Source organism: Mobula birostris, unplaced genomic scaffold, assembly GCF_030028105.1.
Source record: "Mobula birostris isolate sMobBir1 unplaced genomic scaffold, sMobBir1.hap1 scaffold_732, whole genome shotgun sequence".
NCBI lineage: Eukaryota > Metazoa > Chordata > Chondrichthyes > Myliobatiformes > Myliobatidae > Mobula > Mobula birostris.
Window position 1 is genome coordinate 179,691 of NW_027278450.1, and position 24,642 is coordinate 204,332.

The 24,642-nt window shown below is 39.9% G+C and overlaps 1 protein-coding gene across 1 annotated transcript in view; it reads right to left on the bottom strand.

Moving 5' to 3' along the window:
• LOC140193699 (formin-binding protein 4-like) overlaps positions 1–20,069 on the bottom strand; it is a gene marked incomplete at its 5' end in the record, with an annotated part of 42,018 nt that extends 21,949 nt beyond the window's left edge. Inside the window, 7 exons of the mRNA XM_072250866.1 lie at positions 3,567–3,795; positions 6,107–6,427; positions 6,617–6,725; positions 8,664–8,808; positions 17,525–17,744; positions 18,136–18,266; positions 19,974–20,069. Coding sequence (XP_072106967.1) covers positions 3,567–3,795; positions 6,107–6,427; positions 6,617–6,725; positions 8,664–8,808; positions 17,525–17,744; positions 18,136–18,266; positions 19,974–20,069 — 1,251 coding nt within the window. The remainder of the gene's footprint in view (positions 1–3,566; positions 3,796–6,106; positions 6,428–6,616; positions 6,726–8,663; positions 8,809–17,524; positions 17,745–18,135; positions 18,267–19,973) is intronic.
• Between the last annotated feature and the right edge of the window lie 4,573 nt (positions 20,070–24,642).

Sequence of the window (24,642 nt, forward strand, 5' to 3'; positions counted from 1 at the left end):
CTTGTGCGGAATAGGAAGTATGTCTGTGAGGCTGGTGTTCTGTACTGTGTGTCAGATGTGGGAAGTCTGGGAGCCTCCCAACCTCCCGGGCAGCCACATTTGTACCAGGTGTGTCAAGCTGCAGCTCCTTAGGGACCTGGAGATACAGCTCGATGACCTTTGCTAGGTCAGGGAAAGTGAGGAGGTGATAGAGGGGAGCTATAGGCAAGTAGTCACACTGGGGCCTCGGGAGACAGATAAGTGGGTAACAGGCAGGAGAGAGAAGGGCAAGAGGCAGATATTAGAGAGTACCCCTGTGGCTGTCCCCCTTAACAGTAAGTACTCCTGTTTGAGTATGGTTGGGAAGCTCGACCTACTTTGGGGAAGGAAGTGGCAGAGCCTCTGGCAGAGTCTGGCCCTGTGGCTCAGAAGGGTAGGGAAAGGAAGAGGATGGCAGCAGTGACAGGTGACTCTATAGTTAGTGGGTCAGACAGGTGATTCTGTGGCTGCAGGAAGGAAACATGGATGGTTGTTTGCCTCCCAGGTGCCACGGATGTTCCTTATCGTGTCCACGATATCCTCAAATGGGGAAGTTGAACAGCCAGAGGTCGTGGTACATATTGGTACCAACGACATAGATGGGAAAAGAGAGTAGTTCCTGAATAGACTACAGGGAGTTAGGAAAGAAGCTGAGAAGCAGGACCTCAAAGGTAGTAATCTTGGGATTATTGCCTGTGTCACATGACAGTGAGCACAGGAATAGGGTGAGGTTCAGGTTAAATGTGTGGCTGACAGATTGGAGCAGGGGGCAGGGATTCAGATTTCTGGATTATTGGGACCTCTTTTAGGGCAGGCGTGACCTGTACAAAAAGGATGGGTTACACTTGAATCCCAGGGGGACCAATATCCCGGCAGGGAGGTTTGCTAAGGCTACTGGGGAGAGTTTAAACTAGAATTGCTGGGGTGGGAACCGAACTGAAGAGACGGTGGAAGGGGAGGTTGGCTCAGAAACAGAGAAAGCTTGTAGGCAGCGTGAGAGGGAGAATAGGCAGGTGATAGAGAAGGGATGCGCTCTCAAACTGATGGTTTGAAATGTGCCTATTTTAATGCATGCAGCATCATGAACAAAGCGGATAAGTTTAAAGCGTGCATCAGTACTTGAAGCTATGATATTATGGCCATTACAGAGACTTGCATGGTTCAGGGGCAGGAATGGTTACTTAGAGTGCCAGACTTTAGATGTTTCAGAAAGGACAGGGAAGGAGGCAAAAAAAGTGGGGGTGTGGCACTGCTGATCAGAGATAGTGTCACAGCTGCAGAAAAGGAGGAAGACATGGAGGAATTGTCCATTGAGTCTTTGTGGGTGGAAGTTAGGAACAGGAAGGGGTCAATAATTCTATTGGGTGTTTTTTTTTTTTAAGAGCATCTAATGGTACAGGGACATCAAGGAGCAGATATGGAGTCAGATTCTGGAAAGGTGTAATAACAACAGGGTTGTTGTGGTGGGAGATTTTAATTTTCCAAACATTGATTGGCATCTCCTAGAGCGAGGGGTTTAGATGGGGTGGAGTTTGTTAGGTGTGTTCAGTAAAGTTTCTTGACACAATATGTAGATAAGCCTACAAGAGGAGAGGCTGTACTTGAGCTGGCATTGGGAATAAACCTGATCAGGTGTCAGGTCTCTCAGTGGGAGAGCATTTTGGAGATAGTGATCACAATTCTATCTCCTTTACCAAAGCATTGGAGAGGGATAGGAACAGACAAGTTAGGAAAGCATTTCATTGGAATAAGGGGAAATATGAAGCAATTAGGCAGGCACTTGGAAGTATAAATTGGGAACAGATGTTCTCAGGGAAATGTATGGCAGAAATATGGCAAATGTTCAGGTGATATTTGCATGATGTTCTGCATAGGTACGTTACAATGAGACAAGGGAAAGGATGGTAGGATACAGGAACCATGGTGTACAAAGGCTGTTGGAAATCTAGTCAAGAAGAAAAGCTTACGAAAGTTTCAAAAAAACTAGGTAATGATAAGAGATCTAGGAAATTATAAGGCTAGCAGGAAGGAGCTTAAGAATGAAATTATGAGAGCCAGAAGGGGCCGTGAGAAGGCCTTGGCGAGCAGGATTAAGGAAAACCCCAAGGCATTCTACAAGTATGTGAAAAGCAAGAGGGTATGACGTGAGAGAATAGGACTAATCAAGTGTGACAGTGGAAAAGTGTGTATGGAACTGGAGGAGACAGCGGAGGTACTTAATGAATACTTTGCTTCAGTATTCACTGCAGAAAAGGACCTTGGCAATTGTAGGGATGATTTACAGCAGACTGAAAAGCTTGAGCATATAAATATTAAATGGATGTGCTAGAACTTTTGGAAAGCATCAAGTTGGTTAAATCACTGGGACTGGACGAGATATACCTCCGGCTACTGTGGGAGGCGAGGGAGGAGATTGCTGAGCCTCTGGCAATGATCTTTGCATCATCAATGGTTCAGTGGGGACAGGATAGGTTCTGGAAGATTGGAGGGTTTCAGATGTTGTTCCCTTATTTAAGAAAGGGAGTAGAGTTAACCCAAGAAATTATAGACCTGTGAGACTTCCTTCAGTGGTTGGTAAGCTGATGGAAAAGATCCTGAGAGGCAGGATTTATGAACACTTGGAGAGTAACAATATTATTAGGAATAGTCAGCATGGCTTAGTCAAAGGCACGTCGTGTCTTACTAGCCTGATTGAATTTTTTGAGGATGTGACTAAACGCATTGATGAAAGTAGAGCAGTAGGTGTAATGTATATGGATTTCAGCAAGGGATTTGATAAGGTACCCCATGCACGGCTTATTGAGAAAGTAAGGAGGCATGGGATCCAAGGGGACCTTGCTTTGTGGATCCAGAATTGGCTTGCTCATAGAAGGTAAAGAGTGGTTGTAGATGGGTCACATTCTGCATGGAGGTCAGTGACTAGTGGTGTGCCTCAGGGATCTGTTCTGGGACTCCTTCTCTTCATTATTTTTATAAATGACCTTGGTGTGGAAGTGAAGGGATAGGTTAGTAAATTTGCTGATGACACAAAGGTTGGGGGTGTTGTAGATAGTATGGAGGGCTGTTAGAGGTTACAACGGGACATTGATATGATGCAAGACTGGGCTGAGAAGTGGCAGATGGAGTTCAACCCAGATAAGTGTGAGGTGGTTCATTCTGGTAGGTCAAATATGATGGCAGAATATAGCATTTAAGACTCTTGGCAGTATGGAAAATCAGAGGGATCTTGGGGTCCGAGTCCATCGGACACTCAAACCTGCTGTGTAGAAAGACTGTGTGGTTAAGAAGACACAGAGGAGATGTCAGGGACAAGTTTTTTTTTTATGTAGAGAGTGGTGAGTGCGTGGAATGGGCTGCCGGCTGCGTTGGAGGAGGCGGAAATGATAGGGTCTTTTAAGAGACTCCTGGGTGGCTACATGGAGCTTAGAAAAATAGAGGGCTATGGGTAAAGCCTAGGTAATTTCTAACGTTAAGTACATGTTCGGCACAGCATTGTGGGCTGAAGGGCCTGTATTGTGAAGTAGGTTTTCTATGTTTCTATAACTCACCAGGTTCTGCAGGCTGCACTCCTTCTGGGGCAGTGTCCTGTTCTTGGTTATTTAAAGCACGGCCAGCAGAGTCAGGACTGAATGTGCGAGCAAGTGCCTGCCACTTCCCTTTCCTGTGGACATGTTTACTGCTCTCAGACACCTGAACATCCTGTTGCATAACCTGGCTGCAATCAGATCGTGGACTCGACCCACAGGCGTCACCCTCCTCTAGTGCACGCAGCTCTGCCTGTGAAGACATGGCAGAGTTAGCACTAGCACAGTAATACTGATATAAATGGCATATTAAGAAGTGCTACACAGCTACTTTTCTGCTCTTTGAGGGTATTGATATTGTATTCATGGATCTTTTTCGTTATTTTCCACTCTAGACACACTGGGGGAAGGTGATCATTTCAGAGGGAGCACAAGGTCTGTGTAGCTCTTCAGCATGGAAGATGTGAATTTCCCAGTAGGTGGCTTATCAATGTGCTCAATAACCAAAGCAACACTACTTCCAACAGGCTTAATCAGATGTTTGTTACACTTATCTCAGTAACTGCTCCCTAGCGTGATCTCATATTCTCGACAATCTCTCTCTTGGTTGTTCCATTACTGTCACTTTAGCATTTATTTTCACACTACTTCAGATTGTGCAATCTTTGCACCACTGAATTTATTACAATTATACACTATTGTGCAAAGGTCTTAGGCACTCTAGATTCTTTATATAAATTTTGCTTTAGATGTTTATTTTGTTTTCTGCATTTCTGTCCAGTTGAAAAGAGAAAATTTTAGATTTCCAAGTATTCATTTCCAAAAACTTAAGTTACAAAAACTTTTTTGCTTTGTTATAGAAAATAACATTCAGTAATAGACCACTTTTCAAATAAAACTTTGATTACTTTGTAGGTAAAGTATATAGCCCAGTGCATGATTAAACAAAGATAACAGGTGCTAATGATCAATGACACTGAGTTAAATGAACTAAGCTGATTAACTGAAACAGAAACAGGTGTAGAACGAATCAAACTGGGTGAAGGACAACCAAACTGACTGCAGCAGACATGAGATGCATCAAACTGACATTCCTACTAAATCAGAAGTTCAGCATGGCTATCAGCTCTGAACTCACAGACACCACTGGAATCCAAGTACACCCCTCTACAGTCCGGCGAAGTCTTGTTAGAAGTGGTCTTCATGAAAGAGTTACTGCCAAAAAGCCATTCCTCCGAAGTGAAAACAAAGCCAAGAGACTCATCTATGCCCAAAAACACAAGGACGGGGGTGCTGAACCATGGCAGCAAGAGCTCTGTACTGAAGAGTTAAAATTTGAAATTGTTGGCTTAAACAGAGGCAGTTTGCAGCCAACAGTGAAGCATGCCGGTGGTTCCCCGCGAATTGAGTTTGTTTTCTGGTCAGAATTAATGGAATCCTCAATGCTGAGAAGTCCAAGCAGATTCCCATCCATCACGCAATACCGTCAGGGAGGTGTCTCATCGGTCCCAACTTCATTCTACAGCAGGACACTGACCCCAAACACACGGCCACTGTCATAAAGAACTATCTTCAGTGAAAAGAACAAGAGTTCAACATGGCCTCCATAGAGCCCCAATCTTAACACCGGGGCTGCCTGTGATTCCCTAGAGAAACAGAAGTGAGACAGGCAAAATCTGCAGAAGACCTGTGGCAAGTTCTTCAAGATGCCTGGAACAACCTACAAGCCGATTTTCTTATGAAGCTTTATGACAGTATGGAAGAGAATTGATGCAGTTTAAAAGCAAAGTCACACCAAATATTGATTTGATTTAGCTTTTTATAAAAAAAAGTGTTTACTGCTCTTTATAGTAATTTTGATATTTAGTTTTACATTTCATTTTTGACAGCACCTTCACTTTACAGATCTTGCTTCACGTGCCTGAGACAATTGCACAGGCCAGTATACTGTTTACTTTGCGAGCTTATGCACAGATTTCATTGCATCCTCGTGCACATGACAAAAACTAACGTAATTGAATATAAACAGCTTACTGCATTTGCGGCTTTATTCAAACCACACATTTTTCTGAAACTTTTAAAGTTATTGTCAACATTAGCATTGTTTTATAGAATTACACAAAGTAACTTATTGTCATAAAATAGAGCTAAAGCACAACCCAGGAACAGGTCCTTTGGCCCATCTAGTCCATGCCAAACTATCACTCCCCCAGTCTCAACAATCTGCAAATGGATCATAGCCCTCCATACCCCTCCTATCCATGTACTTACCCAAACTTGTCTTAAATGGTGAAATAAAGGCCACATCCACCACTTCCACTGGCAGATGTGGGACCTTGTCAAAGGACTTGCTAAAGCCCATGGAGAATACACCTGTCTTTCCTTCATCAACTATCCTGGTAACATCCTCAAAAAGCTCCATATTAATTTACCTTTATCTCTACAGAATACAATTGTTCAATAAAAAAATACAGTTTAGAAATTCAAACACACCAGAGAGCTTTGCATTCATTATAGTTTAGTCAGGCCTTTAAAGGGACAATCTTCTTGTGCTGTAATCTTACCTTTTTCCTCTCCAGCACCAGCTCCAACTGCCGTGTATACTCCTCTTCCTCTTTCTCCACCCCCTCCTCTTCATCCTCCACACTCTCCTGATTCAAGCTCTGCCGCTCCTCCTGAGGGGCTTCTTCCATGTGTCCAGTGTCCCCACTCGCACTCTCCTCTTCCTCCTCTTCCTGAGGTTCTTCCTGGCAAATCAATTTCTTCCGCCACTTTTCCTCGGATTTTTTCACCTCCTCTGGGATAAGTGGAGCCAGCAAAGATGCAGCAACGCCCAACTGTTCCTCCTTCTCACCAGTCAGTGCAAACACACTTTCGTTAACTTCCTTTGGAAGCAGGAAAAAACACATTTGAGAAACATAATACCTAAGGGCGCCAGCATGGGCATAAATCAAAAGTTACCTGCACATCAATGGCCCCACTGAAACAAATGTAGGCTTCCACACAAGAATTTTATTTCTCTTGCCCCTGTGCCCTGTGGGAAAGCAAAAGATATCACCTTAATTCACCCCTACCTTCTTCTTAAGGTTTCTGCCATCAGGCTTTGCCAGAGTTTGGTCATGGTGATAGACACCCACATGTTGGTAACTGCTCTCCACTTCACCAGCAGACAGAACCACGGAGCTGAAAGACAATACACAAAAACATGCGTCTCTCCCTGTGCTGCTTAATGCTTCCTTGGAAACATGCACTTAAAACAAATCAATGGATTTTCCATCAATTGTTATAGGCAATTATATCCAATCCTGCAACCACCATCCCCCTTCCCACCCCATGGATTGCTAAGCGACATTTTGAATGGCAACACTGATTTCAAAACATCAGACAGGGCTCAGAGCTTTATCCTAGAAGTTACATAAAGCCCTCCTTAGACCGCAACTGGAGTGCCATACTTCACGAAAGTAGTAACCGGAGACAGCACAGATTGAGAAGAATGATACCAGAGCATGACTTACACTAAGCTGCAAACAAATGGGGCAAAACTTTCCTTAGGGCAGATAGACCACTGAGGGGCTCCAAAACATCCATCAAGGTGACGAAGAAATCACTCACGTAAAGCTAGCTCAAACCGCAGCTCTCTTCCTGCAAGTACTCTAACCAGGGGTTACTGAGGCTGACACTTTGAATTAAAACTGAGGGACACTTTCATTAAAGAGTCATTAATGAATAATAAGGTATAAGTGAGAGCCACAAGACAATAAAATGAATCATCATGTGCTGAGAATTTACAGCTCAGCTTAACTTGTCTTGCTGATACCTACAGTTCCATGATATATACCCACCATATACCAGTAACCCTCAGCACCCAGGCTTGAATATACTCAAACATGTTCATACCCCGCCCCCACCTCCCTCGTGAAGAACATTCAGCATGCCTAAATGATGACCCCCTTATACCTGAAGACAATTTCTACATTCTGCAACCAGGGGAGATTTGTGTTTCATGGCAATTTACTTTGCCCAAGACACTGAAAATTTAGGCCCCATCCTACTCAAATACCTCCCAAAGATGATATCCTTGGCTGATTTCAAAGCTGTATACAGTACTCCAGGTGCGGTCTCACCTCTGCCCTGTTAAATTATAGGCAGACATCCTTGCAACTATTTTTGAGATGTCCCACTTATGAGCTGAAGAGAATTAATCCAACTCCGCCTTGGCAATTGTGTTGTTGCAATATTACAAGCTGACCCAAAATTACATTGTGCCATCATACTTAGCCTAAAACCTTTGTGTGGCATATCAGAATGCCAATCCATTACCTTTTGCACGCCCTCAACAGTAAACGAATACAGGAACAGACACAGGTAGGTCTAAGATCACCACTTGCACTAGCCAGCGTCGAGCCACTGGTCGTATCACCCCTGCTCGTGTATATCGAGGTGTCGGACCCCCTGGCGAGACAGCCCTTCACTTTTCACACTATGCTAGGAGTGGAGAATTGCAGACCATTCTTTGGTTAGAAACACTGTAAAATTAACATTTTTTCCACTGATTGCTGGCATCAATTGCTGACCCAAGGAGATGTGGGCCCTGTCTGGCCCCGATCCCTCGATCCTCTTGCACAGTTCAGGTCTCTCCGTCCATTAGTTTCAACGCCCTCAAAATGAGACTCGGGGTTTGCCACTGCTGCGCCTTCTTCATTAACACTGTTTAACTTTCTCTCATGGAAGATAGAAACGAATGTGAACAACCGTCAAGTGTGCATTTCCAAGTATTCCACAAAGCCAAAACACTCCATAGTTTGACAGAGGGCACACATGTTAAAATCAAGGCAAGCATTCAATTATTGGGTAGGCTCAATTTTAGGATTACAAGGTCTGGGGAAGAGAACTGAGCAGAAAACAGAATTTCACAACTTGCACTCAATTTTTCTAATCTGCCTTGCCCACTGGGGGCAAGCCAGAACCAGAGATGATTCAAATGATTTAAATTCTGGTCTGCAATATGGCTCAGTCTCCCTTGATGGATCAGGATGTGGGAGTTTAGGGCAATTTATAGCATATCATTTTTTTCAGTGGACTGTGCATTGGAAGTCTACTGTGTTGTGGCAAAGTACCCACCTGGCCTGGTAATGGAGTCCTTGAAGCTGAGTGGCCAGGTATTGGGGTAATTCCCATGTCACTTCATTGGTTTGAATGTTCCAGTAGTAGTAACAGCCTGTGTTCTCATCCCACACCTCTTGCCAGTCACCCATCTCCACATTAACTGTAGCAATAAGAGAACGGAACACTTTCTGTTACCAGGGAATTTACATCATCCAAAGCTTACCCTTGTTCAGCACAATTCTCCAATGATTAGGATAACACCCAACAATGACCATCACTTTTATGTGATCATAAGCCATACCAAATCAAGCCCTCCTCACATTTTGGGAACTGTTTTTTTTAAATATAATTTTTATTGAGTTTTCGAAAAGATTACATAGAAAGATAATATCTACCGTCCCCCCCCTCCCCTTAACCCTTCCCCCCGATATATACCCCTATCTGAAAAAGAAAAAAAAAAGAAAAAGAAAGAAGAAAGAAGAACTGCCTGGATATTGCAGAGTTTCCACATGCTCCATGGGATTCAAAATAAATTCAGTATATTTATTTATTACTTTCCCCAGGGGACCAACATCTTTATCATCGGAGCAACTAAACATGCCATCCTATCTTTTGTAAATATGGGCACCAAATATTCAAAAATGTATCATATTTCTCTTAAATTATAAGTAATTTTTTCGAGTGGAATACAACTAGAAATTTCATTATTCCAACGATCCATACTTAAATACGAATCCGATTTTCAAGTAACTGCTATAGCCTTCTTGGCTACTGCCAATGCAATTTTTATAAATTCTTTCTGATACTTATTCAGTTTAAGTTTTGGTTTTATCCCTTCAATATCACCTAATAGAAATAAATAGGGTTATGTGGAAGTTGAGTTCCAGTAATTTGTTCCAATAAAACTCTTAAATTTATCCAGAAAGGTTGAATTTTGGAACAAGACCAAATAGAATGTAAGAAAGTACCAATTTCTTGATTACATCGAAAGCATTGATCAGATAAGTTTGAATTTAATCTATTTATTTTTTGCGGTGTAATATATAATTGGTGTAAAAAATTGTATTGTACTAATCTAAGTCGTACGTTTATTGTATTTGTTATACTGTCAAGACACAGTCTTGACCATTTTGTTTCATCAATATTAATATTCAGATCTGTTTCCCATTTTTGGTTTGACTTGCGGATTCCTTGTTTAATTGCCTGTTTTTGAATCAAATTATACATAAAAGAAATACATTTTTAAATTTTTCCTTTTTGAATTAAAATTTCAATTTCATTGGGTTTTGGCAAAAACATTGTTTGACCCAGTTTGTCTTTTAAATAAGCCCTTAATTGAAGGCAATTTGTTATTTGATATTTTATATTTATTCATTAATTGTTCAAATGTCATCAATATACCTCGTTCATAACAGTCTCCTATAGATCTAATCCCTTTTTGGTACCAATTATATAACAGTTGATTATTCATTGTAAAAGGAATAAGTCTGTTTTGAATCAAAGGTCTCCTTGCTAATAAAGATTTCTTTATTTCATTATCAACGTTTATCTTATTCCATAGATCAATCAAATGTTTTAATATAGGAGATTCTTTCTTTTCCTGTATCCATTTAGATTCCCATTTATATATAAAATCTTCAGGTATACTTTCTCCTATCTTATCTAATTCTATTCTAATCCATGCCGGTTTTTGTTCGTCAAAGAAAGATGCAATAAATCTAAGTTGATTTGCTTTATAATAATTCTTAAAGTTTGGAAGTTGTAACCCTCCTAACTCAAATTTCCATGTCAATTTTTCCAATGATATTCTTGACATCTTACCTTTCCAAAGAAATTTTCTCACACATTTATTTAACTCTTGAAAAAATTTCTGCGGCACTTGTAGTGGTAATGTTTGAAACAAATACTGTAATCTAGGAAATATATTCATTTTTACAACATTGACTCTACCCACTAATGTTATTGGTAGTATCATCCATTTGTCAAGATCTTCTTGAATTTTTTTCAATAGTGGTAAATAATTAAATTTATATAAATTCTTTACATCATTATCAAGTCTTATACCTAAATACTTAATACCATTTACCGGCCCTCTAAATTGGGTTACTAATCGACATTGGCTATAGTCTCCTTTAGTAAGAGGTAAAATTTCACTTTTATCCCAATTTATTTTATACCCTGATACTTTCCCATATTCATCCAATCTACAAGATAACTCATGTAACCAATGCTGTGGGTTTGTTAAATAAATCAAAACATCATCAGCAAATAGATTAATTTTATATTCCTCCTGATTAACTCTAAAACCCTTAATATCTGAATCAGTTCTAATTAGTTCTGCTAATGGTTCTATCGCCAATACAAATAAAGCAGGTGATAATGGACAACCTTGTCTAGTTGACCTTCTTAACTGGAATGGTGTTGAAATTTGACTATTTCTCACTACTTTAGCATTAGGGTTAGTATTTAAAGTTTTAATCCAGTTTATAAAAGGGGTTCCTAACCCATATTTTTCTAATACTTTAAATAAAAAATCCCATTCCAATCTATCAAACGCTTTTTCTGCATCCAAGGCTACTACTATACTCATCTCCTCCCTTTTTTGTGCCAAATGAATTATACTGAGTAGCCGAGTTACATTATCTGCCAATTGTCTATTTTTCATAAATCCTGTTTGATCCTTATGTATTAATTTTGGTAAATATTTAGACAATCTATTTGATAAAATTTTTGCTATTATTTTATAATCCGTGTTCAACAAAGAAATAGGCCTATATGATGCCGGTTTTAAAGGATCTCTATCTTTTTTTGGCAATACTATTACAAGCGCTGTTGAGAGAGATTCTGGGAGTTTATGTGTTTTTTCCGCTTGACGTATTAACTCCATAAAAGGAGGAAATAATAAATCTTTAAACTTTTTATAAAATTCAGGTCGAAAACCATCCTCTCCTAGAGATTTATTACTTTGAAGTGATCCTAAAGCTTCTTCAACCTCTTTTAATGTAAAAGGCATATCTAATCCCTTCTGTTCTTCCGAATTCAATTTTGGAAGAGTTACTTGTGATAAAAACCCTTCTATCTCATTTTGTGATTCCGATTGATATAATTCAGAATAGAAACTTTTGAAGGTTTCATTAATTTTTAAAGGTTTATAAGTAATTTTATTTGCACTTGTTCTAATTGCATTTATCGTTTTGGAAGCCTGTTCTGTCTTCAACTGCCAAGCAAGAATTTTGTGTGCTCTCTCACCTAACTCATAATACCTTTGTTTAGTTCTCATGATTGCTTTTTCCATTCTACATGTCTGAAGCATATTATATTGTAACTTAGTGACAAGTTGTCTGTTTTTCTTCTGTCGTATGTCTTTGAGATTCTTTTTCTAATTTTGTAATTTCTTTTTCCAATTGATCTAGTTCTGCCATATATTTTCTTAATTTTAGACATATAACTTATTATCTGACCCCTCAAATATGCTTTCATCGAATCCCATAGTATAAATTTATCATCCACTGAATGAGCTTGTATCCAAAAAAAATTGGATGTTTTTTCATAAAATCACAAAAATCTTGATGTTTTAATAACGTTGAATTAAATCTCCACCTATAAGTCACTTCTTCCTTATCAGTCATTATTGTTGTCATTAATAAAGGAGAGTGATCTGACAATATTCTTGCCTTATATTCCATATTTTTCACTCTGTGTTGAATATTGATTGGTAATAGGAAAAAATCTATCCTTGAGTAATTTTTGTGTCTATTAGAATAGAACGAATATCTCTTTCTTTGGGATTGATTCTTCTCTATATATCAATCAAATTTAAATCTTTCATCAATGATAAAGTTAGTTTTACTACCTTCGATTTTGTAACAGCCTTAGTTGATCTATCTAAGACTGGGTCTAAGCAAAAATTAAAATCTCCTCCTATTAATATTTTTTCATGTGCATCAGCCAAATTCAAAAAAGCTTCTTGTATAAATTTTGCATCATTTTCATTTGGTGCATAAATATTCATGAGAGTCCATAATTCCGAAAAAAGTTGACAGTTTTTAATCACATATCTCCCTGCAGAATCGATTATTACATTTTGTCAATTGGTAAGGTTTTATTAATCAAAATTGCTACTCCCCTCGCTCTTGAATTAAATGTAGCTGCAACAACACTACCCACCCAATCTCTCTTTAATTTCTGATGTTCTGTTTCTGTTAGATGCGTTTCCTGCAAGAAGGCTAAATCTACCTTCATTTTCTTAATATGTGTTAAAGTTCTTTTTCTTTCCACCGGTCCATTAAGCCCATTAACATTAAAACTCAAAAAATTCAATAAGTTAGTCATTATTCTTAACGAAGTTACTCCAATCTAAAACGTTACTTAACATCTTAACTCTCATAGTTCCTTGGGGAATCTCTTTAAACTTCACCGTGTTGCTATGTGTTTCCCTCCCAATCATCCAGGCAAAAAGAAAGAAATGAAAGATAGATAAGATACAAAAAGAAAAACAACAAAATACCCCTCTACTAATGTTGTGAATGAAAAAAAGCACAGCACTACCCCCCTCCATTTTGCGGGTCGTGGCTAATTCCGTAGCGATTGGTCAGTATTTCTTCCAGCTCCCCCGTAACAAAAAAATTAATGTCACTATTCCCAACTAATATTCTAAACTTTAACCTTTCTTCCCCTCTATCATATAATTAATAATATATTTATATATTCTTTCGCCTTTAAAAATTCACCAAGTCTATTCCTTGACAAAATCTTCATCTTTAATTCATTTCGCTCCCCTGGGTTTGTTCTTGTATCTTCAAAGAATCTTGCACAAACTTCTCCGCTTTCTGGTAGTTGTCAAAATATCTTTTTTCTCCGGCAGCCAAAAAAATCTTCAAGGTTGCAGGATAGCGCAGTATAAATTGATAACCGTGATCCCAAAGGAATTTTTTCACTGGATTAGATTTCTTCCTTCTCTTCAAAAGTTCATAACTTATGTCAGGGTAGAAAAAAATTTTGTTCCCTTCTATCATCAATGGCCCTTTTCTATTCTTGGCAGCTTGAGCAGCCGCCCATAGAATCCTTTCTTTGTCTTGAAATCTCAAACATTTTATTAAAATTGATCGTGGATATTGGTCATCTTGTGGTTTTGGTCTTAGAGCTCTATGTGCTCATTCAATTTCAATTGATCGGTCTTCCTCTTTCATTTGCAAAGTTTCTGGGATCCATCTTTGAAAAAATTCTGCTGGATTGTCTCCCTCTATACCTTCTTTAAGACCAACAATCTTAATATTATTTTGTCTACTAAAATTTTCCAGCACGCCCACTTTTTCCAACAGTCGATTACTTTCCGTTTTCCAGACAAGCATATCATTTTCCACTCTGTCGTTAATATGCTCCATTGTTCTTTCCAACATTTGAAGTTTCTTATCCATTTTCTCCTGTCTTCTCATAGCCTTATCATAGCTCAGCTTCATGTTTGTAATCTCTATTTTTACTCCTTTTAATTCAGTCATTACTTGCAATAAAGCCTCTTTTATGTCTCCATCATATCCTTTACTTTTATTTTCTTCCAGTTCTTCCTCCTCTCCTTCATCTGTGTTCTCTGCGGAACCCGATTCTGAATCTGAGTCACTTTCGCTTTCAGTGACCGTCGGTTCTTGTAGTTTTAAGTTGTATCGATTTGCGCATGCCAACTTCTTTGCGCATGCGCAGTTCCGGCATCATCTTCCCAGGGACTGCTACCGCCGCCATTGCTCTCTGTTCTTCTACGCCAGAGATAAAACGTGTCTCCTCCAAAGGAGATCCAACCTGAGTCCAAGGATCCATCGCTGCAGTAGGCCTTTTTTTCTTCTCGTCTCGTGGCGACTTCACAACGGCAGACTTCTTCTGTTGCGATTTACAAGGCATATCATAAAATAGTCTTGAGAAGTTTATAAGTAGTTTTCGGAAAGTATTTATTAACTTTGCTTTGTTTAAACGGTACTTTGCTGATTTTTTACGGGAGAGCTGGATTCATACGTCTCAATCCCACGTCATCACGTGACGTTCCCCCACATTTTGCGAGCTGTTGATCCTCTTCCACGCTTTGTGGCTCATCAAGTGGCAACTTTGCCGCTTCTTTAGCATGTCTGCTTTTTGTTTACAAGGCCCAGTTGCTAGCTTGACACTCAACCCAGAATGGATTAAAAGGGACTACTTGACACAAAGTACGGTGGCAACCACCAGCTGGCTACATTTTGTGAATAGTTACAGGAAAAATTCAGAAGATGACAACTATTCATTCATTTTAAATAATAGGTGTTTTTGCCAAAGCTATTCGGTGTCAAATCCAAAAAGAAAATTGACTCAACTATGACTAAAAGTTAACAATTTTTTTAAAAAAAATTGAAGAGCGATAAAGATATGATTAAAAACTAACAAGCCTGAGGATTGGGCAGAGCTTAGAATTCAGCAAAAACAAAACATGAAATTTGGCAAAGCAGCCATAAGCAGTTATGATGTTGTGGTTATGATAGATTCCAGCTTTAAAATAGACAGGAATAGGAACCAACCATTACAAGATAAAAGAAAAAGGCATGAACTGCCCAGTAGTATAGAAGATATTTGGCACAGGCATATGTTGAAGACCAGATAGAATACACAAAGTATATTGAGGGAATTGAAAAAGAATACAAGTGCAAAGAATGTTTGAAAAATGATTTGCAAGTCATTTAAAATTAAAGAAGTCAATTGTAAAGAAAAGAACAAAAATACACATGCATTCAGAGAGAATGCATGGAGTGCTGAAGGAACATGTTGTATCACCGAATATGTTAAAATCATTAAGATGAAGAGAACAGTGACACTGGATAGGATAAAAAAGATAGAAAGCTGCATGTTGAAAATGTTGGTGCTTCTCAGTACATTGGACAAATGGAAAGCATTTTAGACAGCCAGGGAAAATAGGGACCATGGAAGGAGGGGAGGTGGAGAAGATTGGATATAACTGGTTTGTTAGCTGTTTCCAAGAGCTGACAGACAATAGGCTAAGAGTCTCACTTCTATTAATTCCTATGTAAAGTTTAAGCAAGACATGACATATCACAACCAGATTTAATATCACCGGGACAAGTCATGAAATTTGTTAACTTTATGGCAGAAGTACAATGAAATACATGATAAATATAGAGAAAAATTGAGATATGTTAAATACATATGTCTATTAAATAGTCATGTTTAAATAAGTAGTGCAAAATAACAAATAAAAGTATTGAGGTAGTGTTCATGGGTTTAATATCCATTTAGAAATCGGATGGCAGAGGGGAACAAGCTGTTCCTGAATCGCCAAGAGTGCATCTTCAGGCTTCTGTACTTCCTTCCCAATGTTAACAGTGTGAAGAGGGCATGTCCTGGGACGAGATGATTCTTAACGATGGACACTGCCTTCCTAAGGCACTGTTCCTACACAGGCTAGTACCCATGAGGGAGCTAACTAATTTTACAGCTTTCTGCAACTTATTTCCATCTTCTGCAGTAGCCCTTCACCCCCCAAATATCAGATGGTGATGCAGCTAGTCAGAATGCTCTCCATGGTACATTTGTAAAAGTTTTGAGTGTTTCAGTTGACAAAACCAAAATTTCAGAGTAACTGATACAGAAAACCAGGTAATTGCAAAAGTTCACAAACATTTTCTTGCAACTGTTTCGATGCGTGCAAAAACAGCGGCACGTCAGGGGCCTACCAAAAGTGCTTTTCTCTTTATAAAGTTTGTTTTTTATGATTGCAAGATAATTCTATTCCAAGAACTTAGGGTACTACAGGGCTACTCTATCAGTGATTGAGTGACTAGACAGGTGTTAGCTGAGCCCACCGGGATGTCGGAGAAGCTGACCTGGTCGCAGACCGTGTTGCTGCCTGCTACTCGTAAGCGAAGTTGGTGCACTATAATGGTGGGAGATTGTCATGGACATTTCACTTGCAATTGCAAGACTCTGTTGGACAGCGACAATGTAAGTTGCTGCAGGCCCGTCACCCTTGTATGGTGGAGGGGCAGTTGACATGGAAGCTGTGTAGCCTTGGCTTGAGGCCTCGTCCTTACCACAACCTCAGGCTTTCCTGCTGCTGCAGACCAGGTGAGAGTTGCAGAAACACTGCAGTGTGATATCCATGCTCGGCTCGGTCCTGGCCTCTCCCAGTGAAGCTGTCCTCCCGTGTTAGAGCAGTGGAATGACAGGCTGGATTACGTGAGTCTGCGCTCTGCCAGGAAACTGTACCATTGATTGCTGAACATTGTTGCTCAGGGTCTTGGCCTATATGCTCCTCAACCCCCACCCCCCGCCTGCCTCCTCCGAGTGAATATGCTTCTTTGCTCACTATTTTTAAATCTGCTTGCTATTTTGAGTGTTTCGCACCTTGGCCCCAGAGGAATGCTGTCTCGTTCAGCTGTATTAATGTACAAGTTGAATGATAATTAAACTTGATTTAATTTATATATCTCACTCCTGTATGCCCTTTCATCACCATCTGAAATTCTACCAATAATGGTTGTATCATCAGCAAATTTATAGTTGACGTTTGAGCTGTGCCTAGCCACATGGGTGTAGAGTAGAGGCACACATTGAGGTCTTCCAGTTAGGAAGTTGAGGATCCAGTTGCAGAGGGAGATACAGAGTCCTAGGTTCTGTAGCTACAGCCTATATCCGAAGCAGTGTTATTCTTGGTTATCCAATGAATCCTGTATATGGAAAGGGCAGAGGCAGGTATAATAGTATAACTTAAAAAGTACTTGAAGAGGTACACGAAGATGTAGGGTTTAGAGGGATATAGGTTCAGCCCTATATTGCTCTCTGACTGTATTAAAGAACCATAAAGAGCAGGTTTTGACCAAGCATAAAATTAATGTAGCACATACCTCCAGCCAGTGAATACTGTGTATCATAGTGCCAATCAGCTGCCATGTTACTGCTCACCACCACTGCATTCACTTCATTATCAACATGGTTGTTTGTAGCTTTCTGAGCATTTAATAAAGGTTTGGGTTCTGGACGTGGAGGTGTTGGTGCCGGAGCTTTTGCCTCAGTGGAAGGAGCTGATTCAGAAACGGGCAGAGGTGCTGTAATTGCATCAATTTCCTGTGGGCAGAAGACAAACATTAGACTCAAAGTACATCCGCGACCCAGTGCCTCCTTCATGGTGCAACCTCAGAAATATCTCAGTCCCACTTACAGGAAGGGAAAGTCACGATTAGCATGGAAAGGAAAGGAAAAGTTGAGATTGGAAAATGGTGAAGCGGGGAGCACCCTGGGGAAGTCAGAACATGGTCAAAGTGAGGATGGAGTGAAAAGGCCAAGGTGACGATTCACTGGTACCCTCTCAGCAACCTACTTAAAGAGTGATCGAGCACTGAGTATGAAGAGAAAAGATACAATTGGACAGTGCTGGGGAGAAGTGGGGAAGAGGAGGAAGAAGAACAAGAGGAACGAGAGGCAACACTAAAAAGGTTAATGCTAGTATAATCCTCACCGCCATGAAATTTGCCAATGTGCTGTCAATGTCTGCAGGTTTACTGGACCGTGGCTCCACCTCCTGTGGCTCAGTCTCGGGACTGTCCTCATCGTCACTATCTGTGTAAGCTCCAAGCAAGCCCAAACCACCTGATAAAAGAGCAAGTTAAAGAAAATTTTGAAGCAGTTATATGCCGGTTCATCCCATCCGAATTCACAACCAAAAACAGCAACACAAGGTGCTGCATGAAAAACTACAATACCACATTAATAGTTAACCTTGAGTGGGCTGTTGGCAATATGTAAATAGCATCAGAATGTTGCAAACTGACAGATTATGAACTTGTCCAAAACTACAGAAGTAATACAATATAAGCAAGAACCAGGTGACCCACCATCTAATCCAAGAGACAAAAAGGAATGTTTTTCTAAATGGAAAAACAAGTCTTAGAATAGTGAAAGATCTGCAAATTTATACACAAGAACCATATAAATTAACCTACTGGGCAGATACAGAATGAAAAAAGAGATAGAGATGAAAAATTAACATTTGTCACATGTACAGTACATCAAAATGTATACTGAATTGCATTGTTCATGTAATGACTAACCCCAGTGCAAGATTCACCAAGCTTCCACCTCCAACATAGCACGCCCATAACTCACTAACACTTACATTTTTGGAATGTGGGAGGAAACAAGAGAACCTGGAGGGAAGGCACATGGTCATGGAGAAAAAGTATAAACTCCTTAGAGACAGCAGTGGGAACTGAACCCTGAGCTGTAAAGTGTTATGCTAAGTGCTATGCTACCATGCTGAGCTAATGGAAGTTGGCAGTAACTCAGAGACCGGAATAGAAAGGGAAATAATAGGCTTCAATTGAACCACATCTCAAAGAATGTTCCATTCAATTCTACAGACAACATCCTAAGGATACATTTTGCCTCATACTCACAATGCAGATGCAACAGAACTGGACTTAAAATGTTAAATTACAAGAGGTGCATTGGCTTGGTTTGTGTCTGATTCCAGTCAGTGGCACTCTGCAAATTCTATTCACACCATTTAACTGCACTACATTCTTCAAATTCTCTCCCTAAATCTTCCTTGATCTCCTATTTTCTGATGGCATTTTCTGAAGCCAATAATCAAAGTTTTGGATCAATAATGCTGTTGTTTAGAATTTTGGGTGTTACAATAAAATGGGCTTATAAATACAAATTACAAAGTATGGGAGAGTGAATGGTGGGTGATCTCAAAAGTTCAAAGTAAATTTATTATCCAACTGCATATATGGCACCACATACAGCCCTGAGATTCATTTTCTTGCAAGCATATCATTAATCCATAATAGAATTCATGCAAGCCCACAACAACTTGCACATGTGCAAATGACAACTGTGCAAAACCAAAGAGAAAAAAAAATAGCAATAATAAATAAATAAATAGAGAATATGAGATGAAGTGTCCTTGAAAGTGAGTCCATAGGTTGTGGGAACAGTTCAGTTATGGGTGAGTGAAGTTGACTGAAGTTATCCCCTTTGTTCAAGAGCCTGATGGCTGAGGTGTATTAACTGTCCCTGAACCTGGTGGTGTGAGTCATGAGGCTTCTTTCTGATGGCAGCAACAAAAAGAGAGCGTGACCTGGGCGGTGGGGGTCCCTGATGATGGATGCAGCTTTCCTGCAACAACACTTTGTATAGATGTGCTCAATGGTGCGGAAGGTTTTACCTGTGATGCACTGGGCAGTATCCACTACTTTTTGCAGGATTTTCCAACAAAATGTTCACAGCCCAGGAGGTACATCTTAAAATTTTGAATGGAACCTTCTGGGAATTAAAACAGGATGTAGTTACCTGTAGTCCGGACCGCAGCATCTTTTGCTGGCCCATTATTTGCATTGTTTGAAGTCGAATTAACAAATAACTGATCTGACCCATCTTCCTGCTCATCTGCAAAGAAGGGAGAACAGTCTGAATAATGTAGCATTGTACTGATATGGGCACCGTTGTACGACAAAAAACAAAGCTGTTCCATCAACACAAATTACACTGCCCCATCGTGCTTCCACCAGTAAGGGCACTGGAAAGGCTGGCTATCTGAAACTCTTGAATTCCAAGTTAATGTGGTATACAAAAATGAAATCCTGAAATCAAGGTGGACTCCAATGGAACAGAGAGAAGCTAAAGATGGACATGGCCAAATGGGAGTGGGATGGAGATTGAAAGTGCCAAGCAACTGAAAGTTCAAAGACACCCTTGTGTGTGTAATGGAGGTGTTCTGCAAAGCAGTCATCTAATCAGCATTTGGTTTCTGCAATGTAGAGGAGACCCCATTATCAGCACCACATTCAATATATTAAATTGGAAGTGTTGTGCATTTAATAATTCAGTAGAATTTGAGTAATATTGTAAATTCTTGTTCATTTAAATAACTCATTACGGGTTATATGTAAAACTAAGTGAATTGCATTTGTCATGACGCTACCAGGTGATACGTTCAAACTACGACTCACATTTCCCTGCTCTTGTTTTCTTTTAAATTAGTTTAATGCTTTGGAGTTACAAACCTCACAGTGGTGACAAGGTATTTTAAAACGAACCAAAGATAGTTACTGGTGAACGCAGCAGGCCAGGCAGCATCTCTAGGAAGAGGTACAGTCGACGTTTCAGACCGAGACCCTTTGTCAGGACTAACTGAAGGAAGAGTTAGTAAGAGATTTAAAAGTGGGAGGGGGAGGGGGAGATCCAAAGTGATAGGAGAAGACAGGACGGGGAGGGATGGAGCCAAGAGCTGGACAGGTGATTGGCAAAAGGGATATGAGAGGATCATGGGACAGGAGGCCCAGGGAGTGGGGAAAAACCCAGAGGATGGGCAAGGGGTATAGTCAGAGGGACAGAGGGAGAAAAAGGAGAGTGAGAGAAAGAATGTGTGTATAAAAATAAATAACGGATGGGGTACGAGGGGGAGGTGGGGCATTAGTTGAAGTTAGAGAAGTCAATGTTTGTGCCATCAGGTTGGAGCCTACCCAGATGGACTATAAGGCGTTGTTCCTCCAACTTGAGTGTGGCTTCATCTTTACAGTAGAGGAGGCCGTGGATAGACATGTCAGAATGGGAATGGGATGTGGAACTAAATGTGTGGCCACTGGGAGATCCTGCTTTCTCTGGCGGACAGCGTGTAGGTGTTCAGCAAAACGATCTCCCAGTCTGCGTCGTGTCTTGCCAATATATAGAAGGCCACATCGGGAGCACCGGACACAGTATATCACCCAGCCGCATATCGGGAGCACCGGACGCAGTATATCACCCCAGCTGTGTGTGTTGCTTGAATTTCCAGCATCTGCAGAATTCCTCGTGTTTGCCAAGATAGTTACTGACTTGTTGAGACATAAAGTTTTAAAAACTGCAGTGAAGACTGACGAGTAAAAAAAAGCGTAACATGTGTAGAGACAGTAGAGTTTAAAAAAAGGCATAAAATAGAAGAATTCACAGGTTCATACACAGTGAGTACCAGGTGTTGATCATTTTAAAAAAAGTATATAAAATGGCTGGCTACATCAGAAAGATAGACACATACAATTGCTCAATGGGCAACAGGCTCATGCATATTGAGCTAATTGAGTAGTATCTTGAAGCAAATAAAATAGCTAATGAGAAACGAGTACCAATTTTGCTGAGTGTATTGGGTTTAAAGGCATACAGTTTGCTTTGAAATTTAACTGCTGCATCCAAACTAGCTGAAATGAGCTTTGCTGATTATCATGAATGCAATGTAGGAACATTTAGAAACAAAACCATTGTTGATTGCAGAATGTTTTAGGTTTCATAAGCTAAATCTAAACGAAGGGGAATCCATTTCACTCTATGTGGCTGAATTGAAGAGATTGACTGAGCATTGCCAGTTAGGTAACAGGCTTAATGATGCACTGGGAGATCATTTAGTTTATGGAACTTACAAGAAAGCATTCAAAAATGGCTCCTAACTGAAGCACAACTTACACTTAAAAGAGCAGTTGAAATTGTAGAATCAATGGAAATAGCAGAGACGCAATTGATGAAATGAGAGCAAACAAAATTGCAGCATTGAACAGAAACCGGCCTGGCTGAACAAATTGTATTACTATTGTGGCAGGGGCTCACATACATGAAACCAATGCAGATTTAAAGGCAAAACTTGCAGAAAATGCAACAAAACAAATGCAACAAAGGACACATACAGAGAGTATGTCAGGCAGACAAAAATAAATGGACTGCACAGGGAAGAGATAAAGCTAAAACGTCAAGTTGCAGTTTCAAATAGAGCACTAATCTGCATGCTATTGATGAATAATCTGATAATGATGAGAGTGACACAGGACTGAGTACACTCGAGATTTACAATGTGAAAACTAGCAATAGAACAGCAATCTGGCTTGCACCTGAAGTGAACAGTAAATTAATTTAAATAGAATTGGATTTTGGTTCAGCTGTTTCAGTCATTCCAAAGATGGGTTTGAACAGCATTTCACAGATGCTGAGCTGAAGCCTGCTGATATCCAACATACAACTTCACTGGAGCAAAGATAATTCCCGAGTGATGGTGACATTTGTAACAGTGAAACACAATAACAAGCAAGCCAGATGGAACTTTATGTGGTAAAAACAGGAGAACCAGCATTGTGGGCACACGATTGGCTGAGACAACTACAACTTGATTGGTGATCCATCCACCGTTGGCATGCAATAGTCAACTGAAAGTGATTTAATAAAGGTATTGATGATATAACAACGGTCTCCATGCTGTACACTATGAAACATTGCCCAGAGGACAGACAGGTGTTGGTGCCAACCTCTGATTTGGAAAGCATACTAGACAAGAAGAATCATGCTGCTTAGAGGAAGTGTGAAAGTGACAAAAGCAGTGGAACAACCACAACATTTCTTGCAAAATGTGGCTTGATTTTAAACTGGAAGAGAGCTCAAGGAGCTTCAGGGAAGTTACAAGTATTTGGTTTTTGTGAGTATAAAGAAGCAAAATCTACTCTGTGCGCTTTAAGGTTATTGCATTAACTCCAAGTGGGAGACAAAAAACTTCTTGTAAACGTAGATGCAAAGACCAAAGCCCAGCTGGATGAATGGAAGGCAAAAATTAAAAAAAAAAGTCAATGGGAAAACAAAAACAGAAACAGAGGATTTGTCAGTGATGTAGTAGATGACAAAACCAAGATGAGATCAGATCAGATCGTAAAGGGAGCAATAGAAGGATTATTAAGGAAATACTCCAGTGAACTAAATGGATCTTCCCAACATCAAAAGGCACAAATTAAAAGGAAGAGGAAGAAGAGAGGTGTCCAGAGCTGTCATTACCACTTCCTGCAGTCTCAGAGTCGACTCCTACAACCACCACAAAGGAGGCCCCAGAACCAGAGACTGCTTTCACAGCCACAAGTTTCACTTGCCAAGCAGAGTGATCCCCCTTGTCAGGAAGGACATAACCCCACAAGAATAAGAAATCCTCCATAATGATCAAGTCTTTAGGCACGAATGGGTCCATTTTAATTTTACTGTGATGTGGATGTCTGTATACAGTAGTTCTATAATATAAAATACTATGTATATAGTTGAAATGCATTCTCTGTTGAGTTGGAGTTTATAGCTAAGCAAGTGGAGTGAAGTGTACTTAATAATTCAGTAGTTGAGTAGTATTGTAAATACAGTGTTCGATTAAGCATTCTTGTTCATTTAAATCAAGCAAGAGGTACGTGTACCCCAGGTTGGAAAGCCCTGGTTTACATTATATAGGTCCTATGTAAAACTAAGTGAATTACATATGTCATGGCGCTGCCATGTAATATGTTCACATCTCACTTAAAGAACAAACTAAGACTCACATCTCTTGTTTTCCTTTGAATTAGTTTAATGTTTTGAAGTTACAAAACATAATAGGAAGTGCAAATGAATGCTGCTTCATCTGGAAGGACTGACCTTAGCTTCTACTCTAATTTTTATATTCAACGTAACTTCTGCCACCTTCAATAAGGTTGCAACATCAGACATTTTCTTGAATATTCTGAAAGCATCATTCCATAACGAGTTCATTCCTATTGTCCAGCTACTCTAGTGCAATACTTTTAAACCTCTTCCTTATCACCCTCAGGGACTTAAACGTGCTTTTCATGTGAAGCATTGAGAAGTCTGTAAAAGATTGAGTATTTATACCTGCATCTACTTGATAAGATCGAAAATTGCCCAGATGCTTGCCCAAACCAGCTAACTGCCGCTGCCTCAATCACTGACTTGTCTTACTAAAAAATAAATTTGCCATTACTCAATTTGTATTTTGCCTTCAAACCTCTTTGCATCCTTGTTCAAATATCATTAAACAGTGCAATTCCAAGGTGGCATAAAATGATAAGGTAGCATTTAACCAAGTGACCCACTAAATGAGCTGTAAAATTGCCCCTCAAAATTTTGTACATCACAATTGGATCCTCTGTAGCCACCACTCCTCCAAGGAAATAAATCTAAACCATACAGTCTCTCA